The sequence below is a fragment of the Choristoneura fumiferana genome, chromosome 15, assembly GCF_025370935.1.
Source record: "Choristoneura fumiferana chromosome 15, NRCan_CFum_1, whole genome shotgun sequence".
NCBI lineage: Eukaryota > Metazoa > Arthropoda > Insecta > Lepidoptera > Tortricidae > Choristoneura > Choristoneura fumiferana.
Genome location: NC_133486.1, coordinates 625918 through 649600, shown reverse-complemented (window position 1 = coordinate 649600; position 23683 = coordinate 625918). Strand labels below are relative to the sequence as shown.

The window sequence follows — 23683 nt, the reverse complement described above, 5'->3', positions numbered from 1 at the left end:
ACGACCAGAATAATAATGTTATTAGGTTACTCTTTTCTTTACTATTCTCCAGGGAGATTGGAGAATTTGTAGTTAAAATAAATGATGGGCGATTATTCAAGCGTTTCAACTGCCGCATTTTTATGGTCACATTTTTTTCGTTTTCGATTATTTGTTACACTGAAAACAAAATTTGCTAACAGTAACAATAGTAGATTGTGCAACATGAACATAAAACGAGCCATTTTACCCGAGACGTTCATATAGCCACCAGTAGATAGACTCGTCGAAGGGAAAATGGGTTTAATGCTCGAGTTTTACACTGTTTTCACCTCGATTGAGAGGAAATTAAATAGCAACAGTGGCAACAATTGTTCACTTACTATGTACCTTTTATCTTTCATGCATTGCTATATAATTGTAAATTTCTAGTTTTGCTGATTTATTTTGATTGATTTTTAGTTTAATGTAAAAAAATATACAGAAACTTTTTTGTTTGTGGCTGTTGACACCTGGTTAAGTTGGTCTTAGACGAAGATTTTTCTTTATGCACTAGAGCATAAAAAGTAATTTTATGTTGCCTAGATCCAGCATAAACACGAACTTTACGAGCATGAGAAGTGGAAAAAATTGTTGCTTGTAACATTTGTTTGTATGTTTTTTTTTATGTATGTTCACCGATTACTCAGTCAATTGTGAACTGATTTTAAAAAATATTTTTTTAACCGAAAGAGTATTCTTCTGAGGTGGTCCCATGGTCACCAAGTCAAGATCTGATGATGGGATCCTAGGGAAATTGAAGGCAAACCTCAAATTTTATAGGCACACCTATGGCAATTTTGGCATTTTTAGCATTAACATGAGCATTTACATTCAGAAAGTATCATTTCGTAACCTGGACCTGATGAAGAAGACCGTGATGACCAATGGAACTCATCAAAGCTAAGTAATGCTCGCTCGTCTGTAAACGATCATGATTAATATACCAAGATATATACTAAGAAGAAGCTTTAACTTAATGATTCTTTCGAACTGATCTGATGCTGAAGCCAGAAGGTAGGCAACGGAACTCTGTTATAAAACAAAGCAGCTAAGTGTGTTTGGGCTTAATGGAATCGTTGTGAGATGTACTTTGGCTACGAATCACTAAAAAGTGAGAAATAAGGATTTTTTTTAACAAAAAAGTAAAACTGACTCCAAAAAAATAAAAAAATAACATAAAATGGAACCGACTACAGAACCCTTGAAAATGTTTTTCTAGGTACGTACTAGCTCGAAGTCAGTGACTCAGTACGACCCAGCAGGAGGGATTGAAACCCATAGTATGTAAAAGTCCCTACTCCAGCTGGGCTCGTGCTGTCGGACCGACATGAGTCATCGTACTCCTGCTGGCTCGTGCTGAGGCACCGACTTCGAGCTAGTACGTACCTAGAAAAATATTCTCAAGGGTTTTGTAGTCAGTTCCATTTTTAATTTTTTTGGAGTCGGTTTTACTTTTTTGATATTTTTTTTTTACAAAAAAGTGTCCATAATAATGAGGCGGTTGAAACTCTCGAATAAACTCCCCGCGCGGACTTAATGCGCCTAAAGCCTCCACACTGTATAGTATACACAAATCACACTACCTCTATCATCTGGTAGCATGGTGAACGATTGTGTTGCTCTGAAGATGAGCTCTGGTTGAGTTCGAAACGCGTCAGTGTAGTGTGGTGGTGATAATAGATGGGTTTTTGAATTTCATTTCTTTTCATTTGTGCGTGTTCTTACAGTGTGGAAGTGGAGGAACATCTTGCATAAACGAAACTATCATACATAAGGTCTCGGGTGAGCAAAGTAATTGGTGCAGGTCACTTTATGTGCTTCTTACTAAACTTATTTACTGCACTCCGAGAACAATACCGTTACCATAGCAACTTATTATCGCAGCAACATAAATAAACCACCCGTAGCTTTAATTACCAAAGTTTCTCCGGATTTACATACTCTCAAGTCGGGTGCATGTAAACTTTCAATTTTAATTGGAATTTTCTCATCGCCGCGAAACTTGGAAATGCGGGATCAATTTCCAATTCTGAGTGTTCTATTCGCGTTTGCCAGGATGCTAGGGGATGTGAGAGTATCGATAGCATTTTATCGATGGTAATTACCGTTTAATAAAAACGCGCTTTAATTTAACCGGGTGGTTTCTAGGTATACCTAATTTCAATGAAACCAGTCCAGCTGTTTAGCATGAGAGTAACTAACAATCACGTGCGCGGTTCTCTGCCTTTTCGGCGAAATATTATTCCCAAATGTTTCATTTGGCATACTGTTTAATTCCCCAACTCACGAACTTTCATAAAACAAAGATAACCTAACCTATTGTGTTCTACAACAGCATAAAAAATACGATGAGAAAAATCTTTGGTTTCGGAGAAATTTCATAGTTTGGAAATGAAACAGTTGAAAAATAAAACGTTTGGCAAACAATAATTCTGCGAAAAGGCATACACACGTGCGCACGCATACACACACACACACACACACACACACACACACACACACACACACACACACACACACACACGAACACACACCAAGAAATAATAATAATGCTTTTCATGGAAACGTTTTACACAAATCTAAATAAATCTACTCTATCAAACTCGACGATGAAAATAAAACACACAGTTGCAAAAAATAAAAAATAAAATTTAATTTATCAACGTCTAAACAACTCCCCAGCTCTTCTGGTGCCCACAACGATACCAGCCCAGGTCTCGCGGCACACCTGCTCAATGTAGATGGGGTCCAAATGGAACCCTTGGAACCCACCGGCCAGACCAGGTAATTCATAAGTATACGACAATGGCACCCCAATCAAGTGAGCGTAGTCTTCCGACGCACCAGAAGCAGGGTAGTTGAGGACCAAGACGGCATTACCAACGATGTAGTTAGGGAAGTTGGGAAGGGACAAAGCATCGATGGCTGTGGCCATGTTGACTCCGACTGTGTGGAGGGCAAAGGCGTTGTGGGATAGGGAACCATCGTGGCCCCATGGGTAAAGGATCATGCTTCCGTAGCTATGCATGGTTAAGTACAAAGCCATACGGTGGAGGTATTTGTCGAGTACGTCGCGGACGGCACGGGTTTCGGGTTCGGAGAACGCTCTGTTTCCAGGGTAGGTATCGGAACAAGGGTTGCTGGACACGCCGACGGTGTTCCAGAAGTAATCGTAGTTCCTGTTGCCGTCGACTCCGGGGCAGAAGGTGCTCCAAGCGTGGGAGTCAGTAGAACGAGTCTTGCGCCAGAAACGGTCCTGGATTAAGATAATTAAGACATGGATTAGATTAGAAGACACAATAATATTGTATAAGTTTAAAGAGGAAATTTTATTGCTATCGATGTCACGTATGAAGATGAATGTCATGACGTCATACTACGAAAGTTAGCAAATCATTCTCAATCGGTAGCTAGTAATTTAATCTTTTTATGTTCCAAAACGTGTAAGTACTTGAAGGTAGTTTATCATTATCAGCTAAAATATGCTAAATATTGCACGTTCTCTTGTACTTATTGATAAAACTTAAAACTGAAATGACTTTTCGAGTATTGACAAGAAAGAACTTAGAATTCAATTGATAAGAAGTTAATGAAGTACGAAATAAAGATTTAACTAGTGATCTCTAAAATACAGACTAACTGAGACATGGATGCACAGAAAAACCAGAAAGAGACCAGCACTGGGAATCGAACCCGGGTCCTCAGGATTCCGTGCGGCGTGCTATAACCCCTACACCACTGCTGGACAGGAATTTAAACACGAACTTTTCCTATTTTTCCTTTTTTTGCTTAAGTAGCAAAGTAGAAATAAGCAACCTGAGATATGTATGCATAGGAAAAATTCGTATCTAGATTCCTGTCCAGCAGTGGTGTAGGGGTTATAGCACGCAGCACGGAATTCTGAGGACCTGGGTACGATTCCCAGTGCTGGTCTCTTTTTCTGGTTTTTCTGTGCGTCCATGTCTCAGTTAATTTCTATTTTCGATATGGTTTCACGGGATACCCGTAACAGTAACAAATTTGGAGTTGAAATAAAAAATTCAAAAAGACTCCAAAAAAACAATCATAATGTAACTAGTGATCTGCCAGTGATTCATCTGAAAAATTGTACTCAAATTCCTTCGTTCACAGCTTAACTGAATATTTTCTTCAACATAGGAAATAGTTATCTTGGTTTAAATTATCCTTTTAGATTATTCTATCATTCCTTATCTGTTCTTTCATGTTAATAAAGACAATGAAATTTGGTTTACTTATTTTGGTAAATTCATAAATTTTTAATGTCATTCGGGAATACTTACAGGACCAAAGGTGTAAGCATATCCATCAGGGTTCACCACAGGCATAAGTATCCAATCGAAATTGTTGAGTAGATCAGGTTCAGTAACATCTTCAGTCAGTTTATGAATCATCCAGGTCACTGATGGAGGGGAGATCCATTCCCTGGCGTGAATACCACCGTCAATGAAGATAACGGGCTTGTCCTCGTCTTCGAAGTTGGTGGTGGAAATCTTCAGGTATCTGAGAGGACGGCCTTCGAAGGAGTTGCCGTGGGTGACAAGGGTAACCGTGCTGGGGAAGCGGGCAGCGATGTCGTCGAGATAAGCATAGATCTGAAAGAAAAATGAATGTTAGATAATAGCTTATCGTGGTCATTCATTATACAATACAATAAAATACAAGGAACCCTTGTACAACACAAATAGTAAGCGATACAAGAAAAGAGCAAAAATTATAAGGTAAGTAAAAAGCGTCATTCGCACTTCAATGCCACCTCTTCCAGGCAATATTTTTCAACAGAAAGGAGTAAGGACTAGATTACACCAGGTGGTGCAATTTACAACAGCAGATTACAAAATTAAAGCAAAGTATTTCAGCATGTGATGTAGTACGATTATTTGACTGTAGGTACATGACAGAAAACCGGGTGCGGGAAACCGGTGGATGCAAGTGGCGAGCTGTTGTTCATTGTGGCGTTCTAAGGGGGAAGCCTTTGTTTAGCAGAGGACGTCTTCCGGCTGATGATGATGATGATGATGACATGACAGAAAAAATATAGCCATTTTATTTATAATCTGGAATAAATTTTGACGTACAGCATCCAAAGTCTGGTAGTTGTCGTAAGGTAGGCTGCGTTTGCCGGTCCTGAGGAAAGCCTCAGCATTCTTGGCGGCAATACGTTGGTCATCGTAGTCCAGAGAACTGAAAGTAAATGAAGTTAACTGTAAATTGTTTTATGAAGAATAAAGTGTTTTATGAAGTTTATGAAGAAAAATGAGGCTTTAGTTAAAAAAAATCTGACGAAAGGGTCAAAGGCTTATGTGAAGATGCTGTTCAATGAAGTATGTATGTATGTAAACTCTTTATTGTACAAAAGAAAATTAACAAAAAGAAGAAGAAAGAAGCAGAAGAATTTTTAGAGGTATAGTTGAGAAATTGTTAAAGTCAGAGATGCAGGAAGAATGGTACTTAATATCAGGTGACAAGCATGTCGAGGAGTGTGTATTGCTGCATAAATGACGTGTAAAATTGCCAGTTTTTAGTCCAAACACTTTGGGTTGTGCGTTGATATGTCGTTCAGTCTCCTTGACTGAGTCAGTTTCTTTTATAGAAACTCCGCAAAGGAATCATTGGACATCTTTTCAAAATAACTAAACGAGCAGTGGACAGAAACTAAAGATAGGCCACCTAAACCAAACCCAATAACATCCGCTAACCTTTACTTGAAACTAAATTAATTCTATAATCCCTTTATAACTCTATCAATCAACACGAATATTTTCAAAGAATAAATACATAAAAATACCTACTAATTAAGCTACTTAGTTATAAATTGTTCGGATAAAATTTTAATCTCAACAATTTATTGCTTTAATTAAACCGCATGCGTATTAGAGCTTACCGCTATACGTAGATGGATTATCTTATCTCTAATTTGGTTCTGCTATGAGTAATAAGCATTAAATGATAATGTAACTTTTTTAAATGTTTTTAAATTTTAGAGATCAATATCATTATGAAAGAGAACAATTTCGCTGTTTCTTATTACCAGTGTCCGATTCGCAGCCGCCATGTCACACACAATCTTTATTATCCTTTGTTTTGTCTATTTATAATAATATTGTTGTGTCTTGTGTTGTTGTTGTTGTTTCTTTCAAATGTGGAGCTGAAAATGTCAAAAATACTTACGTCTTGACATCTTCGGCATGCACTCTGTACTTGATGTCCAGACTTTCCAACGTACTCAGGAACCCGGACTGCTGCTGAGGAGGCACCAGAACCACACCTTCACGGGAGACGAGAGGATGGCTCAGCACATCCACTTGGTACTGCTCAGTCAGTGGTGCCAGAGCTTTCAGCTGATCAGCGGAAGCTGGTCCTACAAAATAGGACTTCCATCTACAGACAAAACATAAACATTATGGGTAGTGCCACGAGAGTAGAAGTGAATGATTTCACATACGCTAAGTACACGTTACACTACCCACGATTAGCTACGTGAAGTACTCATTGCATAAAAAGATAATGAATGAAATGAATGAGTGAACGTCAAAATCCCGCTGTCATTACATCACACGTTCTTGTTGACTTCAACCTCAAAGACCATACACCATAAGACCATATTACTTGATAGATAGATAAAAAACTTTATTCACAAACATGCCATGACAATTGTATGAAAACAAAGGATTCAAGTTTTTACATATATATATAAATTAAGTTGTCACGGCACAGCCGTGAAAAGGCGCCGACTCAGCATGTGCTGCGACATTGCTGTCACAGCAATTATATTATATGGTGTCAGAACAGAACCAGTAGGAGCACGCAGTGACGCACTCAATTTTTACTCTAAGTACTATAATATAATTTAAGGTTTAAATAACAAACATAACAGATATTCTTTGAGTACAGGTAGCTAATGCAAACAAAAACAAAGATTGAAATCAACTAATCTCTGGTATTTTAACTAACTGCGTCCATACCTTCCGGTACCGGTCCAAATTTAGAGCTACATCCTTTCATGGATATACATTGTAATCACTATGCGTCTTCGAGTAGCTACGTCATAGAGTGGACGCTTGATTGTATTGTAATAACATATTTGCACACTAGTCTCTAGCCGCAGCTCTGCCTACAAGACTCAATAGATCTACTCGTAGACCCACTTGCTCGTTTGCCATCCAGTAGAATTAAAAAAAAGCATTTGAATTTAAATTTACGGGATTTTCCTAACTTCCAATTAGAATTAGTACCCTCGCTGTACATTTAAACTGTGTTAATAATGTTGTGAAACACCCACAGAAATTTGAGATACACGATAAAATAAGAGCATGTAGATGACTCGAAGAAAATATTTTATTATCCGTTGCACTCAATACTATGAGTATTATACCTATTAGACTTCCCGCTGACTTAAACTTCATAAATAGAGTTAAATTGCTTAAACAACGACTCAGGGTTAATTTTAACCCGACTAAAGAAAGGTATACCTCACATATACATAATTATACATATGTTTTTCGCGCGTATCTTGTTTAAACTATTTTTTTTTGGTTTTATTCCAAAGCAATGTAAAATTGTTATGGAAACAAATTGAATTGAATTGAAATTTTAATCCCTAAAGTTTCACTACGGTCTTCATTTACATTTTATGACGAAAATTTGTGTAAAAAATTTAAATTTGATGTTAATAGACTACAAATTGCGATTTCAAAAATTTAAATGTGTTCATTTCAATTTAGTAGTAATAATGGAAGTAAGTAGTAATGTGGTATTCCAGAAATCTAGTCATCGTCACCACACTTCATTCAAATACATTCAGCCGTCTTAATGTGAAAGAGTAAAAAACAAATAAACACAAACTTTCGCATTTATTTATGATATTTTATTAGTAGAATACAACCCTATCAAATAGATATGACTATTAGCAATATAGTAAATGATAGATAAGGTGTTATTAAAGCAATCAGTCCAAGCATGTAATAAAAATAATAAATCAGAAACCAATATGAAACAGGTCAAATGATTAATTGTTTGAGAAAAAGAAATTGATTCATCATTTATAAACAACAATGCTAAGAGATGATGGTAAGTCGGTTTTTTCATTGATAAAATGAGTAAGCGAGAACACATGAAGCTGGATAACATAATATAAACTTATCAAAATTCACTGAAGTATATGGAGTCATCGATTTCCTAATTTGCTTAGGTACAAATTAGTGATAACTAAATGCCATTTTTAACTTTCGTGATTTTCATTCATATTTACGACTACTAACACACTTGGGACCTACCATGCTAGTCAAACGAGTAATAATTATAAGCGTGATAAGTCCGGATTGTGCTGAAATTCATCAATTAACTGGGCTAACTATTATATTTGATCCTACTCAATAATAATCAATCTCAAGATAGAGAATTAATGAAAGAAAAGAAGGTAATAATGTCTAAGACGTTGGATTCGTATTTTTTCTTTTGTCAATCAAACAAAATATTACAGAGATGAAGCGTGTCAAAGCTTGGGAGTGGAAGGGGGGGGGCGGGGCGTGACGTCACGCTGTGTTAAAAAGCATGGAACGGTGTGCTTTAACGGAGAGGAATTTTAACTAGCTATATCTTTATATCGAAAATACAAACTGAAATATAGATGCATAGAAAAACCAGAAAAGTAAGACCAGTGCTGGGAATCGAACCCAGGTCCTCGGCATTCCGTACCACGTGCTATACCACTACACCACCACTGGACAGTGATACAGCCACGAATTTTTCCTATGCACCACATATCTCAGCTTGTTTGTTTTCTTATTTAGTACAGCATAGATGTCGCTAGTGTATAAGAATAATAATAGCGAAAACAAACAAGCTGAATATTTTTTAATTATTTGCTTGCTATCTTTTAATTATTTGCTTATATTACAGGCCACACCCGGTATTATTTGGGCCATTCACTTAAAAGTTGTACCCAAACTTTTTTTCTGGGATTGTGAAATTGTTATGTTATATTTAGTCGGAATCAGGAGTACTATCGATTTTAATAGGTGAAAAAAGTGTCCAAAAATGTTGTACTCTATTCTGTTACCTTTTTTATATACACTTCTATGAGAGTAACGGAACGGAATTACAAAAAATACATGCAAATTTTGGGACACTTTTTTCACCTATTAAAATCGATAGTACTCCTGATTCCGAGTAGATATAACATAAAAATTTCAAAATCCCAGAAGAAAATTTAAGAGAGTGGTCCATTTATGAAAGATGTATGCGATCTTGCCTTCGGCTTTACTACGGAAATATCTGACGCTACGCCACTAGCTCCAAAGAAAATAAAAAAAACGAGAAAAATAAAATGCACTCATACAAACTCACCCCTGATACTTCTCGTGCTTGGCATAAGCCACAGCGAGCAATAGAACCACCACTAAGACCCTCATGACGCCGAATACTGTACCTACACCAATATCATCTATATATTCACATATCAAATGCGATAACCCGCAAGATATAGATAAGAATCAATGTAATCTCAATTTTAAGGCGACATTGTACTTTACGTAGAAAATGCCCCAGAAATTTGATAAAACAAATGAATTAGATATGGATGAGATGGTTTACTAATGTTTCGGCGAATAACGTTTGGCAACCTGTTTCATTTCGCAACTTTTCATTTCCCAACTGTTTAATATTTCTGAAACTGTAAATATTTCAGGATTTTTATAAAACTAACCTAACCTAACCTAAAGGGTTCTACACGATGGCCCTGAAATAAATCCTGAAATATTTACAGTTTTAGAGTTTGCGAAATGAAAAGTTGCGAAATGAAACAGGTTGCCAAACGTTACGTTGCGAAAAGGCAGTACTCGGGATGGGTTAGAAAGAGAAGTTTGTGTTCTCTGACGTAGTAGCACGTAACACTAACCAGATGTTAAAAACAATGTATGTTTATTTAATTTTGCCTCTCATTTATTTATTTATTTATTTAACAAGAGAAACCGACGTACAGTCGATCAAATTGAATCAGGAACCTTTGTGCTGCTAATGTCATGTTGACATCTCATACTTTTGTCAAGGAAATCATAGTGAAATTAATTATTAAAAGGTTCCATCCTGGGTCATAATTCAATTTGTTCGACTGTACAAGGATAAATTTAACCGGTTAATTAACAGACAAGATAGGATAGTGTGAGAGGTCTAAACAAAAAAACAAAACATTTAAATACTTTATAAAGTGATCTTACTGTCAAGTACACCCGCAGCTCAACATTAGTGTTACATTAGCGTTGTTAGTTATTAAAAATACATAATTTTTTAAATGAGTATGCTTTTTTGGCGGTTAAAATTATTTTTCCGTTTATTTAACAATAACTAGAACAGGTATGTTTCGTGGTTTTTCCACTTAAAAGCCGAAAAATATAACCCGTAACAGACGGTCATAAAATTGGATTTACCGCTTTCATAATAACTGATATAATAGTCCGAGCGCCAGCGGTGATTTCGGGTCATGTTTTCTAGGCACACTATATGTTAACACGACGCAAGTAATTTGGGTTATTAATAATGCATGTCTGCTATATCTAAAGGTTTTCGATCATCTCTAGATATGTACTTAACAAAGTTGACCTCTGACCTTTAAATAAGTTTTAATTGTTTATAATTAGTTATAAAAGAGTACCGCAAATTGAGGACTAAATTCCATTTTTGACAAAATAACGAATCAAAATTCATTTATCATCTCTTTTATCTATATGAAATGAAAGGTCAGATGTCAATTTGGTTTCCAACGTCTATTTTGACCTGAGCATCTTTTCAAAAATGACCGCATTCCGATTTACTGATGTCTTTTAATGAAGTGGTGAAAAAAAAATCTCGTGCCTAGATGACCTGCCATAAAATGGCCGTTGCTCACATCTATAGATATCGCTAGATCTGAGGCAATAAATTTACAATGATAATTATAAGCTAAGGAATGGACGTATTAGAAGGTATTTGGGCGAACCAAACTGGTTCAAGTAGGTACGAAAAGGTATGCAAGTAAGTACGTGAAAAATTAGCAGGGACACTGTGATTGGCTGAATGAAATTAGCTAACGTTGAAATGGAATCATAAATACAGATTTTTTTCGTTTTACATCCACAAAGGGTTAGAAGCGTGATGAGTTTTAAATTGTCGTTCTTTCATCTTAGACTATTGTGCAAAATACACGTTTAATTTGTAGTTGATATTTACTCATAAGTATAAGCTGTTTTGCTATTTTGCTTTGAACATACAATTTTTTGATTTGATCAGTTTAAATCATCAATCACTGAGAGGTTTTTGTGTGATTAGATACTCGTTATTGTTGAAAAAGCTGAAAACCGACTCGAGTAGGCCTATTTAAAAAAAATTGGTATACTTCCACTGCCATGTCTTTATATATTGGACGCATGTTTGTTCGTATACCAGTATGGTCATTTGTTTAGGTAAGTTTACGGTCGCAATATTGAAAATAAATTATATGTTCCGTTGCCACACTTGTTGCTAAAAATAGTTATGTAATTTAATAAACTGCCAGAAGTAATTAAAGATTTACCATTTGCAAAATTCAAAAGAAGTCTTAAAAAATGGCTTGCTGAGAAAAGTTTTTACAGTATACAGGAATTTTTAGATTACACTTAGTTTAAGCTTTTCTTACTGTTAATTTCACAAGCCTTTCAAGGTAGATTTTAGTGAAACCTACATTGTTGTTCCAAATTCTTATTATACCTAAAATTTGTGTGAAATAAATTTTATTCTATTCTATTCTAAAAAGAGATACATTAGTAAAATTGTCGTGAACATTAATTCCGTCCCTAGTTCCAGTTCAGCTTATACGTATTATGAACTAATAAGTTTGTTTCCTTCAAAATTATAAACGAGGCCCATGGCTAAAGTCCTTTCCATTTGATTTTAAGGAATGCAATCTTAAACACTAAGCTTTTAAATTTTGGTTACACTTTTCTCAAATGGTTTTCAACCAATCAAAAGGGGTTTAATGGGTAGTTCTACTTACTAGCGTCTCAAACGCTATTCATTGTCCTGTCATAGATATTGAAGAAATAAGCGATACCGAACGAATTCTTTTATAAAACAAAACAGTGTGCTTCCCAATAATATTATAAAATCAAAAGTTTGTAAGTCTGTCTGTTTGTTTGATACTTTATAGAATAGAATAGAAGACATTTATTCACATTCACAAAGACACACAAATACAACAAAACTAAAAAACAACAATTAACAGCAAACACAAATAAAACAAAAAAAATACAAAAAATAAAATACCTACATGATTTTGTGTGTCCCCGCAAAAGTGAAACGGCTGCTGACTCAGCATTATGCTGAGGCGTTAGACGCCTGCAGGCGCTGATATTCTGTCAGAACCGCTGTTAATCACGTTTATACGCGATAGTTTAGATCTTTGAACCGATTTAGATGAAAGTCGGTAGGTATACAGATAGTTTGAGTCCCGTAGATGGACATAGGACAGTTTTTATCCCGGAAGACAGCCTAAAGGGGAAGGAGCTACACGGAAAAAAAGATGTATTTAAACAATATTCCTGAGACTAACTATTAATATTTTTGTCAAAGAATTCTTTTTTTCCGTGTAGTAGGGTAATATTTCAATTTGTTAAAATTTTGTCCTTACTGTAGTGTAAGTAATTTCTTTGATATGAGAGAAAACTGACAGCGATTGAAACGTTAATAGAACTACCCAAATAGCAACCGCTTGACTCTAAATTCCATAAATTTACCAATACACCATCAAAGCGTATAAAATACACGAACAAATTATTATCTACAAAAAATGCCTGATCGATACACCAATTTCGTTCTTAATGCTTTTCCGATAATTTGGCTTCGACTTACAAGGATTTATTGTGACGTACCTTAACACCCGCGTTCTTTGACTAAACTAATACAGAAATAAATTAACCGTAACATACTGTGATGAGGATATATAGCGCTTAGAAGGCTTTCTATTTATAGCTTTGGAGTTTTATATGCGTAGTTTAGTGTAAAGAATGTAGACCGTATGTATGGATGTAGAAAAGTTGTAGAATGTATACTCCATTTATTTTAACACTAGCTTTTGCCCACCGCTTCGCCCGCGTGGAATTCGGTTATCGCGCGCTGTTCTCTCCCGGATAAAAAGTAGCCTATGTCACTCTCGGGCTCATAAACTATCTCTATGCCAAAAATCACGGTGATCCGTTGCTCCGTTTCGACGTGAAAGGCGGACAAACATACAAACACACACACTTGTACATTTATAATATTAATAGTATGGATTTAAAACTTAACGCTAAAATCTGCACACATTTTTAAATGAAAGAACGGAACTATTAATAATACTGTTAACTCCTATAATAAAAACATAATGAATACCGCTAATAAATATACATGTAGGAATTTTTAGTCCATTTGTGTTCGAAATACCAAGAAACGTGTGTTACAATTTGACCGTTAATTCAAACCTAAACAGAGTATACTCGTAGGCAGTATAATATATGTAATCATGTCAGCCGCAGGACGCTCCACTGTTATAAGCTTAGTGTCTTAGTCAAATTAAACTGGAGCATATATTAATTATTTTTCCCATAAGACCATTCCAGATGTCCTCATTGAAGACCAGAAGATGAAGATGAAGTCTAATCTGGTAGCATAGTGAACGGTTGTGCAGCTATGAAGATGAACTCTGGTAGAGTTCGAAACGCGTCAGTGTAGTGTAACATAAGGTCGCGGGTGAGCAAAGTAATTGTTTTTGTTCATCGATGGCATGGATCTTGAGGAATTAGTACAAGTGTAACTAATATTTAAGTACGCATATTCAATGTTTTTGGTCTTATCTATCTCCTTTACAACTGTAATAAAATCCATATGAAATTTCTGTCTATTCATACCTTCTCATTGGTATAATGTCTTTGCGATAACTTCCTAACTTTAAATTGTGAAAAACGCCATCTACTAAGTTACATTAGAAATACTGCTGAAATAAAGTGCACATACATATTTATATAAACACAACCGCTAATTGCTCAATACTACGTTAATTCTCTTTGTGATTCATCAAAACCGTAATAGATGGCGTAGTAATAGATCAATAAACGATATATTTACTACTATCAATTGAGATTGTTCAAAACCGTAATAGATGGCGTAGTAATAGATCAATAAACGATATATTTACTACTATCAATTGAGATTGTTTAAACTTGTCTCCATCAAGTACAGATAAAATAGATAACATGAATAGTAGATTAATTTATTTATCTTGGGAAATTTTAAAAACCAAATCTATCCTTAATCTGTTATGGTAAATGATTAGTATTCTAATGAATTAAATACCTATTATGTACCTACTCACTCAAGTATTTAATTAAATTTGGTTATCTCATTAAATCACATGTTTTTATTTATCTCAATTATTCACCAAAATTTGACTTTTATAGAGAATTTTAGTGGTGCATACATGTTTTAGTTGTTGAGCTAGATGGGCCATCATTAAAAACTACATTAGTTTTTTGTTGTATGTTTGTATGTCTGTGTGCTGTTTTGGCAAAGCACGAACTGCATGATGGGTAAATTTTCCAAATACTTTTAACTGATTAGACACACTACTTAAGAAAGATGTGCTTTCACTAAAAAAGAAGTCATAACCTTCATCATCATCATCATGTCAGCCGAAAGACGTCCACTGCTGGACATAGGCCTCCCCCAAGGCTCTCCACTCAGACCGGTCTTGTGCTTTCCGCATCCACCGCGATCCCGCGATCTTAACCAGGTCGTCGCTCCATCTTGATGGAGGCCCTACCGACAGCTCGTCTCCCGGTCCGCGAACGCCATTCGAGAACCTTCTGACCCCATCGGCCATCCGTCCTGCGAGCAATGTGCCCCGCCCACAGCCACGTCAGTTTCGCAATTCTTCGAGCTATGTCGGTAACCTTAGTTCTACTGCGGATATCCATTAAGCTTATTGTTTAACAAAATAAGTCATGTTACTTGAATAAATGAATTTAATTATTATTATTATTCGGTCCGGTTTATATCCGTTACCTCCAATTTCGGTGATTACTCGTTACACTTTTTAGTTAAGTTTAGTAGAACCGGGTACTAATTATGCCTCGAAATACGTTTCCAAAGTTTTAATATTGACCACCCACGTTTTTATTTTCATCCTACTCTTCCATTTTATATTGTGTGGTTTTTAAATAAGCTAAAGTTACTCTTCATTAGGTCATAGGTAGTATCCACTTACGACGTACGTGGGGTTACTAATTAATTAAAATCGTGGTTTCTTTTAAAACATGTTCTTTTTTTAACCTGCATACAACTGCGAAGCATTTTAAAGGGTGTAAAGTTTCCAATCCGCGCTTGGTCCACCTAGAAACTATTGCTTAATGTCTTTTATTGTGAGAGGAGGCCAGTGCCCAAGGATATATTTAATTTTAGGCAAGAGATTATGACATGTTTCTTTAACACAACAGCCACGCTCTCTTTGAGATCAACGTTCAGGAATACCTCGTATACACCTGCCCAGGTCCTGGTGCCGAAGACAGCTCGAAAACTCCTGGAAACAACTCTGGAGACAGCTAGAGTGGAATACAAAGTCGCAGCGGAGAACTAGGAGTAAGATATTTTTAAATGTTAACTTTGAATACTGTTAGATTGAAAATCAGTTAGTTCTCACCAAATTTCAAATAGAATCATCATTATTTTATTTATTGTGTCGTTCAATAAAGCGTCGTCATATTTTATAATTACATTTGAATGCCTATTTATTTATATTTTCCATTTTTAGGTAGATGCTTACCTAGTAGAGCTAGCTAACCGATCTCCAAACATAATAAGAGTTGTATCAGGAGGGAGAAGCGTCGAAGGTTGTGACATCAAATACTTGAAGATTTCCACCACCGATTTCCAGATAAACATTTTGAAGGAAATATTAAGCTTCTATCATACACACTTTCGAGGGTCGTCGTAGCATATTACGTAATAGTCCATGAAAAATTTCTGTCCTAGTTGATAATTTAAACGTCTAAGTCTCGCGATCCAGCGTGGCAATGCTGCCAGTATCCTGGGATCCTTGCCGCGGGTCAGCTGCGATAGTTTGTATTTTTAAATTAGTTTTATTCTCCTACTTTTTTTTATTAATATTTGTTAAATTTTTAGTTGCTATTTTTTCAGTTTAGTTATGATGTTACTGTGTTAGTTTAGGTTAGGATAGTTTTTACTTCAATTGTACCATTTAATTCGTTTGATTAAATTAAATTTAAAGCGTCCGTAACTAAATTGATCCAGAAAATAACTAGTTTGAACATAATTAATCTACTTTTTATCTGAGATTTTGTTAAGTCCTTTTATCTAATAGATAGTAAAAAACGTGTGATCGATTTAAAGAAATCACTTCTCAAGTTTAAGTCAAAGGTATACGGCGACATGTATAGAACAGCTATAGTTTTTTGTTTGTCGCTATACGTGGCTTTGGCGAAGCACGAAAGCTACGATGGGTAAGTACAATTAACTTCATTAAATTAATTAATAATCAACAATATCATGATTTTACTAAAATTAGCAACTGTCGCAATTACAATAACAGCAGCTAACATGTCCTGCTGTTTCTCATTTATTTCTAAGAACGTATTTTCGCGTTTTTGTTTATTCAATGCTATTTTTGAAGATTTAACTACATCGATACAATCGATAATTCCACCAATGCGGAGGTTACAGATTACGGTATCGGATTTAATTTTCGTGTTTTTGTTTATTCAATGCTATTTTTGAAGATTTAACTACATCGATACAATCGATAATTCCACCAATGCCGAGGTTACAGATTACGGTATCGGATTTAATTAACTATTTAATTGGGATTTAACTAGTTTTGTGTATAAATTATATGTATGTTAGTCTTTAAGGTATTTATTATTTGGACCGTGTTGCCTGAAATAAATGGTTTATTATTATTATTAATAAGGCATTGTTCGACAGATTTGTTTACTATGAGTTCCCGCATTTTGACATAATACTCGACGCTAGCAGAAAAACTACTTTTTTAAATAGTCAAAAAGCTTAAAGTCATCTACGTATTACTCTGAATAGACGTGTATGTGCATCATCATCATCAGCCGGAAGACATCCACTGCTGAACAAAGTCTTCCCCCTTAGAATTCCACAATGAACCACAACTCGCCACTTGCATCCACTGGTTGCCCGTTACGTATACCTTAATCACTTCGAACGCCTCGACTGTCAATTATATTTTGCTAATGTCACCTTCTTCTACTTTTCAAATCGAAGTGATAAACAATATATGTGTCTTCCGCGATCCCTTACTAAAATAATAGTCTTACTTCTTCTACATCTTCCAATATCGGATTACCTAACTATTAGTCTATCTTTTGGTCTCTCTTCCTTATATTCAAATTTGCAGTCGCCTTTTTTCTACAAGTACACATCATTATTTTTCTTCAGCCATTCTCTCTTCGAAATCAACCTCCAAACTAAGGAGCAAGGTCACCTCCTTCACGGTTTGGAAGGTCGTCTCGGCCTGGACGTCTGGTCCCATGGTGGTGCAGGAACACCAGCTCAGGTTCTAGTACCCAAAGCTGCAAGACTGATGGTGCAAACCTCACTGGAAACAGTTGGGATCGACTACAATGTTGCGGTTGACAATATTAAAGAGTAAGTTGATGTAAAAATACCAGGTTGATAGCTTTCTGAAATTTTCACTAAACTTTAACAGTTTGCTAGAATTATGACTAGTCCGATGACGAATGTGTACCGTTCAACAACATCTTAATAGTTCTAGTAATTTACTACATATGAGCATAAATTCAACTCTGCTAAAATAAAATCAAGTGAATGGTTGAAGTAATAATTATAAGGAAAACTAAAGCCAATAAATGTTTTAGCAGTTTTATAACTATGATGAAGATTTAAAAATCCATAAGTCGATCAAATAATAAGAACGAATGAGATAAAGATAGTACAGTCAAGGGCAAAGATATCGACACGGCCAAAATTGCTTAATGTTAAGTGCATAAAGTCGTGTATTTTTGTAACTTTGGCCGTGTCGATATCTTTGCCCTTGACTGTACTGTAACGTTTAGCCGATTTACAGATATGGTTTAAAATAAGATACCTTTATAAGTAAATTAATGTCAAAAAGTACATAGAATGAGATAATGTTATCAAAGCCATAGTAATTAAGAAGTATATTAATAATTTTAATCTGACCCGGATAACTTACGTCTTAAATCGAGTTTAGCTCGACATGTTTCGGGCTAATCCGTAGCCCTTCGTCTTCGGAGCAACGCGACTCAGCGGCTGCTGCAACACGCGCACTGCGCGCCGCCGCTCTGCTCGCGCGACTACCCGACGAAACTGACACCGGCACACAACTACCCGCGTTTTCATCATCATTACAACTGTCAAATGTAGGGTAGCACACAACACTAACAACATCGCTCTGTAAAGGTACGTTCACACACACCGATGACGCAGCACGAGTATTTAACACCGTTTTCCAACTCGGAGGTACCGTCCAACCACTATCCCGGTTGAAATTCGGCCGACGACTAATCTCGATGGCTTCACGCACTTTCCGCGAATGAAAAAATTTCTCTCTCGCAAGTACAGATACCTTATCAAATCTGATATAGTGCGTCGAATCCGAGTCCATAAGTGCTCGGCCACAGCAGACCCCTTGTCGTCCTGTTTCTCATACTGCGTATGTGCTCCGATACCCTTGTGGAAACGTTTCGTCCAGTCTCTCCAATATAGCTCTTGCCACAGGCACAGGAATCATATATACCCCGGGACCACTCAGGGGCTGCTTATCCTTCGGCGAACGTACCAACTGTCTGAGCTGCATATGAGGACGGAAAATCGACTTGATGCTATATCTTCGGCGTAACAAGTGTCCGATTTTATCCGTCACCCCTTTTATAAACGGTAAATATACCGGAACCCTCTCAGCTCCCACCGGTCTTTGACGAGTCGACACGTTCACTACACGGTTGCACTGCCTCCAGTTGTACCCATTGCTTTCCAAAACCCGAAACATGTCGAGCTAAACTCGATTTAAGACGTGAGTTATCCGGGTCATTATATTTAATATGAGTGAATCTCACGGTAGTTTCATGTTCAAAATTTTAATCTGACTTTGAAAAATATTAAACAACATAAAAAAGTCATAACTTAAACGTGAAATAAATTATTCCTTAAGTATCTGTAAGTCCCTTTGTTGCTTCGGTATCCATTTAAACTCTGTTCTACTTGTCCTTTATTTCAGTAGATACCTAATCTATTATATTATTATTGAGTTATAACACATATACAAAATTTAAAAAAATACAACTACTATCTAATCTGCTTACTATTTACAAAACTTATACTAAATAGAAAATGTATACCTAATCTAATGATAGATTTATACATAATAAATCGTCTTTCTGGCACTGATCTGAGAATGTCAACCAAACAATATCATTACCTTTTTTAGACAACTAGACCGTGAAGACGAGTTAATAGCAGCTGCTGCAGCTAAAAGTAACCGAACCGGCAGAATCGGACTTTCCTTTGACACAATTCATAGATATGCTGTGGTGAGTATGTTTTTACAGTAAATTCGTAAATGTGATGAATGTCGAATGGTAAATAATGTCTAGAAAAAAAGCTAAGTACTCAATATAAATATAAAGTAAAGTCTCTGGCAGCGGAATCTTCTTGACAATGATGGTCTCTAAAAGCGCTGGTGGAATAAAAATTGGCACAAGGTAGGCGTAATAGAGCTCTTTATACCTACCTACTTACAGAATAAAAGTTTTTAGGAGAAATTCAATGGTATCTCTGTTACCTATAATGATGATGATTCCAGGTCGACGCTTACCTTGTGGAGCTCGCCAACAGGTTTCCCAACATTGTCACTGTTGTGTCAGCTGGAAGAAGCATTGAAGGCCGTGACATCAAATACATCAGGATTTCTACCACTAACTTCCAGGTCAGTTTGACGGAAAAACTTACAAAATATTTCTTTACAAGGTAATTACGAGTTTATTCCAGATTTGTACCTTAGGATTAATATGCAAAAGAAAGATAATGGCATTTAAAAACGATTGCTGACCTTTTAAAATCAAGTACCATAATACGACTTCAACCCATTGGAAGTCTTTTTTTATATAAAATCAATGATACCGCATCTCAACGAATGCCTGCTTAAACAAGTCCAGTGCGGAAGATTCAAATATGGTTGATCACAGTCATTTCTAAGAGGTAGTTCACAAGCTCAGTGCGAATCTTGTGTTTCCATGACACCAAACTGCTTAAAATATAAGATGGTTTTTCTGTGCATCTATATTTCAGTTTGTATTTTCGATAAAATATAAGAGTCATACGTAGATATTTTACTAAACTGTGTTATTCCACACATGTTAACATTTCTATGTCACCAATTTATCTCATGAAGATGTTGTTCTTGAATATTACAGGATAGAAGCAAACCCATAGTGTACATGGAGTCTCTTCTGCATGCTCGCGAATGGATTACCCTTCCAGCAACATTGTACGCCATCGAAAAGCTGGTTATCGACGTTGAGGAGCAAGATTTACTGCAGAATATAGACTGGATCATTATGCCCATTGCTAATCCTGATGGTTATGAATGGACGCATACTAATGTGAGTATCTTTGTAGATGATATCATACCAACTTAGTCATGAGTCACTCTGAAAGGTACCTAAGTAGCCGGCTACTTAAAATACATTTTTATAATGTTAACAAAGCTAAAGCTGATATTAATGATTTTCTTCTTGCGAGTACAGCCAATTACAAAAATATGTACCATGATTATAATCTATCTATTTTATCTATAATCAATCGGCAAAAATAGTATTACAAGTAGACGCCAAAAAAATTTAAAACCCGTCAACAATATCAATTTTGACTTTGAGGTCCTTAGGCAGTTGTCTCATCGCCGGCGAGGAAACGATTGGCTATCGAGAAAATTCTCGCTCAAGAAACGAACAAATAAAAGATATAACATCCTGTGTGAGTAAAAGAGACACATATATTAATAGTTGATCGCTGGCTGTTCACACTGCCCGGCGAGAACTCGCTCTTACATCTTTTGCTTCAGCGACAAGAGCCATAAAACTCACTGAGCTATAAAACTAGATCAGCGATACACGCTCAGCGATCTTAGCTTGGCGGCCGCCCCGCTCGAGCGAGTGGAGCGAGTAATCGTCCATCGCACTCGAACACTCCCTTACAGTCGAGCGACAAAACTACACTCGCTTTTCGGTGCTCGCCCACTCGTTTCTAATTACTCGCTCTACTCGCTTCTCGCTCATCGTCGACGGTGGGACAAGTGCCTTACGAGTATAACGTCGAAATAACAGCGTGTAGGCATTTTTTATGCTCGACTGCATACACCAAACAATAAACTTTTTTTAGCCTAATTTCTCAAAAATATAACAAAAAAAATCCCAGCCAAAGTGACTTAGTGATCATTTTCATATTCAATGAGAATCATTCAATTACGTTCCTTTCTTACTAACTTCTTTATATTATTTTTTAATAAACAATTTCAATTTCAAATTTCTCTATCAAACTTTAAGAACTCCTATATTTATCCAAAATGCGACTAATATAAAATTTTCTTGAATTCCCAGAGTCGTTTCTGGCGCAAGAACCGAGCTTCAGGCTTCATGGCCGGAGATTTCTGCTCTGGTGTGGACCTCAACCGGAACTTCGACTTCCTCTGGTCTTCAGCCTCCAGCGACTGGGTCTGCATGGAAACCTTCCATGGCAACAGTGCCTTTTCTGAACCCGAGACCGCTATAGTCCGTGACATCGTTAGACAGCATGCCGGTAGAATAGAACTGTTCTTAGACATCCACAGTTTTGGGAGCTGGATGCTATACGGTTACGGCAATGGCCAATTGCCTCCAAACGGCCTGTTTCTTCACTTAGTTGGAGTCCGAATGGCAGAAGCTATAGATGCTGTCAAATGGCCTTCTAACAGAAACTACGTGGTTGGCAACAGTGCTTTACTCTTGTACCCAGCTTCTGGTTCCGCTCAAGATTTCGCTTTAGCTGCAGGAGTACCTCTTGCCTATACATATGAGATGCCAGCGTATATGAACAACTACAATACCAACAGTGGTTTCTTAGTAGATCCTGCGTTTATTGAGCAGGCTGGATTTGAGACTTGGCAAGGAATCAAAGCCGGAGCGCGGTATGCGGTGGATAGTTACAGGGCAAGATATGTGAAATAAATTTATATGAATAAATTTGCAACTGAAAGATTGTTTTAATAAAAATCCTTCATAACCCATAATTTTAGGATTAGTTTGCGTCTCTGTCGGGTCTGGAATCAATTTCGTGTCCATTTTGGATATGAATCGGTTTATTAACAGCTGTACGATGAACTGGATGAACTGTTTGAAGTTTTGCCCGCAGCTAGGTTTCAATAATTTCATCGTCTCTACCTTGATGGATAGCAATCTAGCACCGTCCGCTTATTACGCACGACTTAACTATGAAACCAGATTGCTGGGACCACATTCCCGGAGCGGTACAACTTTGGGATCTTTAAAAAATGAGTTTATCAATCAATCAAAGGGCCGGCAACGTACCTGTTAGAGCCAAGCGCCTGATGCTAGCATCGCCAGGCCGTATCGACGCAACAGCGCGGGACACGCGGATACTTACCAGGTCGACCCGCGCCATGTGCCAAGTGCTTCGAATGCGAGAGATTACCGTCCGTACGCTGCTAACATCTATGTACGTGCCGCTCTTGTACTTGCATTATAATTACAGTTTGATTATACACTCTTTTTTATATACAATCCGCGTATTATTGAAGGAACCATCAAGCATAGATTACCCCCCTAACGTGTATCAGAGACAGCACCTGTGATACCCTTCACCCCTCGTGTTGCTGGTATCTACGGCTCTATGATTGCTTCGAATCAGTTTTCCCCCTTTTACATAAAATAGTTATTTGTGCAACAAGAGAGCAAAGTTGTTTTTTGTTGCGAGTGTTGATTTTGAATCCCGAGTAAGCGAAGGAGTCTATTTTTAAATCACGAGCGTTAGCGAATGATTCTAGTTTAGAATCCTGAGAGCAGCAAGGGATTCAAATACACGAGATGCAAATAACTTTAGTCTCTCGTGACACATACAATTTTTCACCTCAGCAGCGAGAACATCATTTAAATATAAACATAAGAGTAATACCTACCTGTTTATAAAACAAACACATTTTTTTTAAACAATAATATCGATATAATCCGATTATTAAGAAACAAATATAATAATTACATTTAAAACCATAAAAAAGTGCTCAGTAGATACAATACAAATCTCATACTCATAACATGCATTGTAATTTGAACTTAGACCTTCTTGTGCTATATGTCACTTATTTTTTAATACTTCAAAAAGCCTCATCTTTGGGGTCATTTAAAAAAGGTTGAATAAGAAAACGTATAATTTATTATAAATGTTATTAAACCTTTAAAATATGAATTTTATTTAAGATTTCTATTACATAAAACATACATAGATTTGTTAAAAATTCATTAAATTTTACAAATATTTTTCCAACTGTAGAGGCAGTATACGGAATTTCTTAAATAAAAAAAAA

The 23683-nt window shown here is 36.4% G+C and overlaps 3 protein-coding genes across 3 annotated transcripts; 2 read left to right on the top strand and 1 right to left on the bottom strand.

Annotated features, from left to right (window-relative positions):
• Window positions 1-2649: 2649 nt before the first annotated feature.
• On the bottom strand, window positions 2650-9469 carry LOC141435520 (carboxypeptidase B-like). Its single transcript, XM_074098218.1, has 5 exons — window positions 9388-9469; window positions 6211-6420; window positions 5118-5223; window positions 4323-4634; window positions 2650-3277 (listed from the first exon to the last, which is right to left on the bottom strand). Exons 1-5 carry the CDS (start codon window positions 9450-9452, stop codon window positions 2681-2683), a joined length of 1290 nt encoding a protein of 429 aa, XP_073954319.1. The 5' UTR covers window positions 9453-9469; the 3' UTR covers window positions 2650-2680.
• Window positions 9470-14543: 5074 nt separating this feature from the next.
• On the top strand, window positions 14544-16461 carry LOC141435839 (uncharacterized). Its single transcript, XM_074098666.1, has 3 exons — window positions 14544-14612; window positions 15519-15622; window positions 15837-16461. The coding sequence occupies exons 1-3, from the start codon at window positions 14563-14565 to the stop codon at window positions 16013-16015; spliced, it is 333 nt and encodes a 110-aa protein (XP_073954767.1). The 5' UTR covers window positions 14544-14562; the 3' UTR covers window positions 16016-16461.
• LOC141435553 (carboxypeptidase B-like) lies at window positions 16427-22338 on the top strand. Its single transcript, XM_074098264.1, has 6 exons — window positions 16427-16541; window positions 17506-17715; window positions 19538-19640; window positions 19913-20035; window positions 20523-20711; window positions 21705-22338. Exons 1-6 carry the CDS (start codon window positions 16471-16473, stop codon window positions 22308-22310), a joined length of 1302 nt encoding a protein of 433 aa, XP_073954365.1. The 5' UTR covers window positions 16427-16470; the 3' UTR covers window positions 22311-22338.
• Window positions 22339-23683: the final 1345 nt, after the last annotated feature.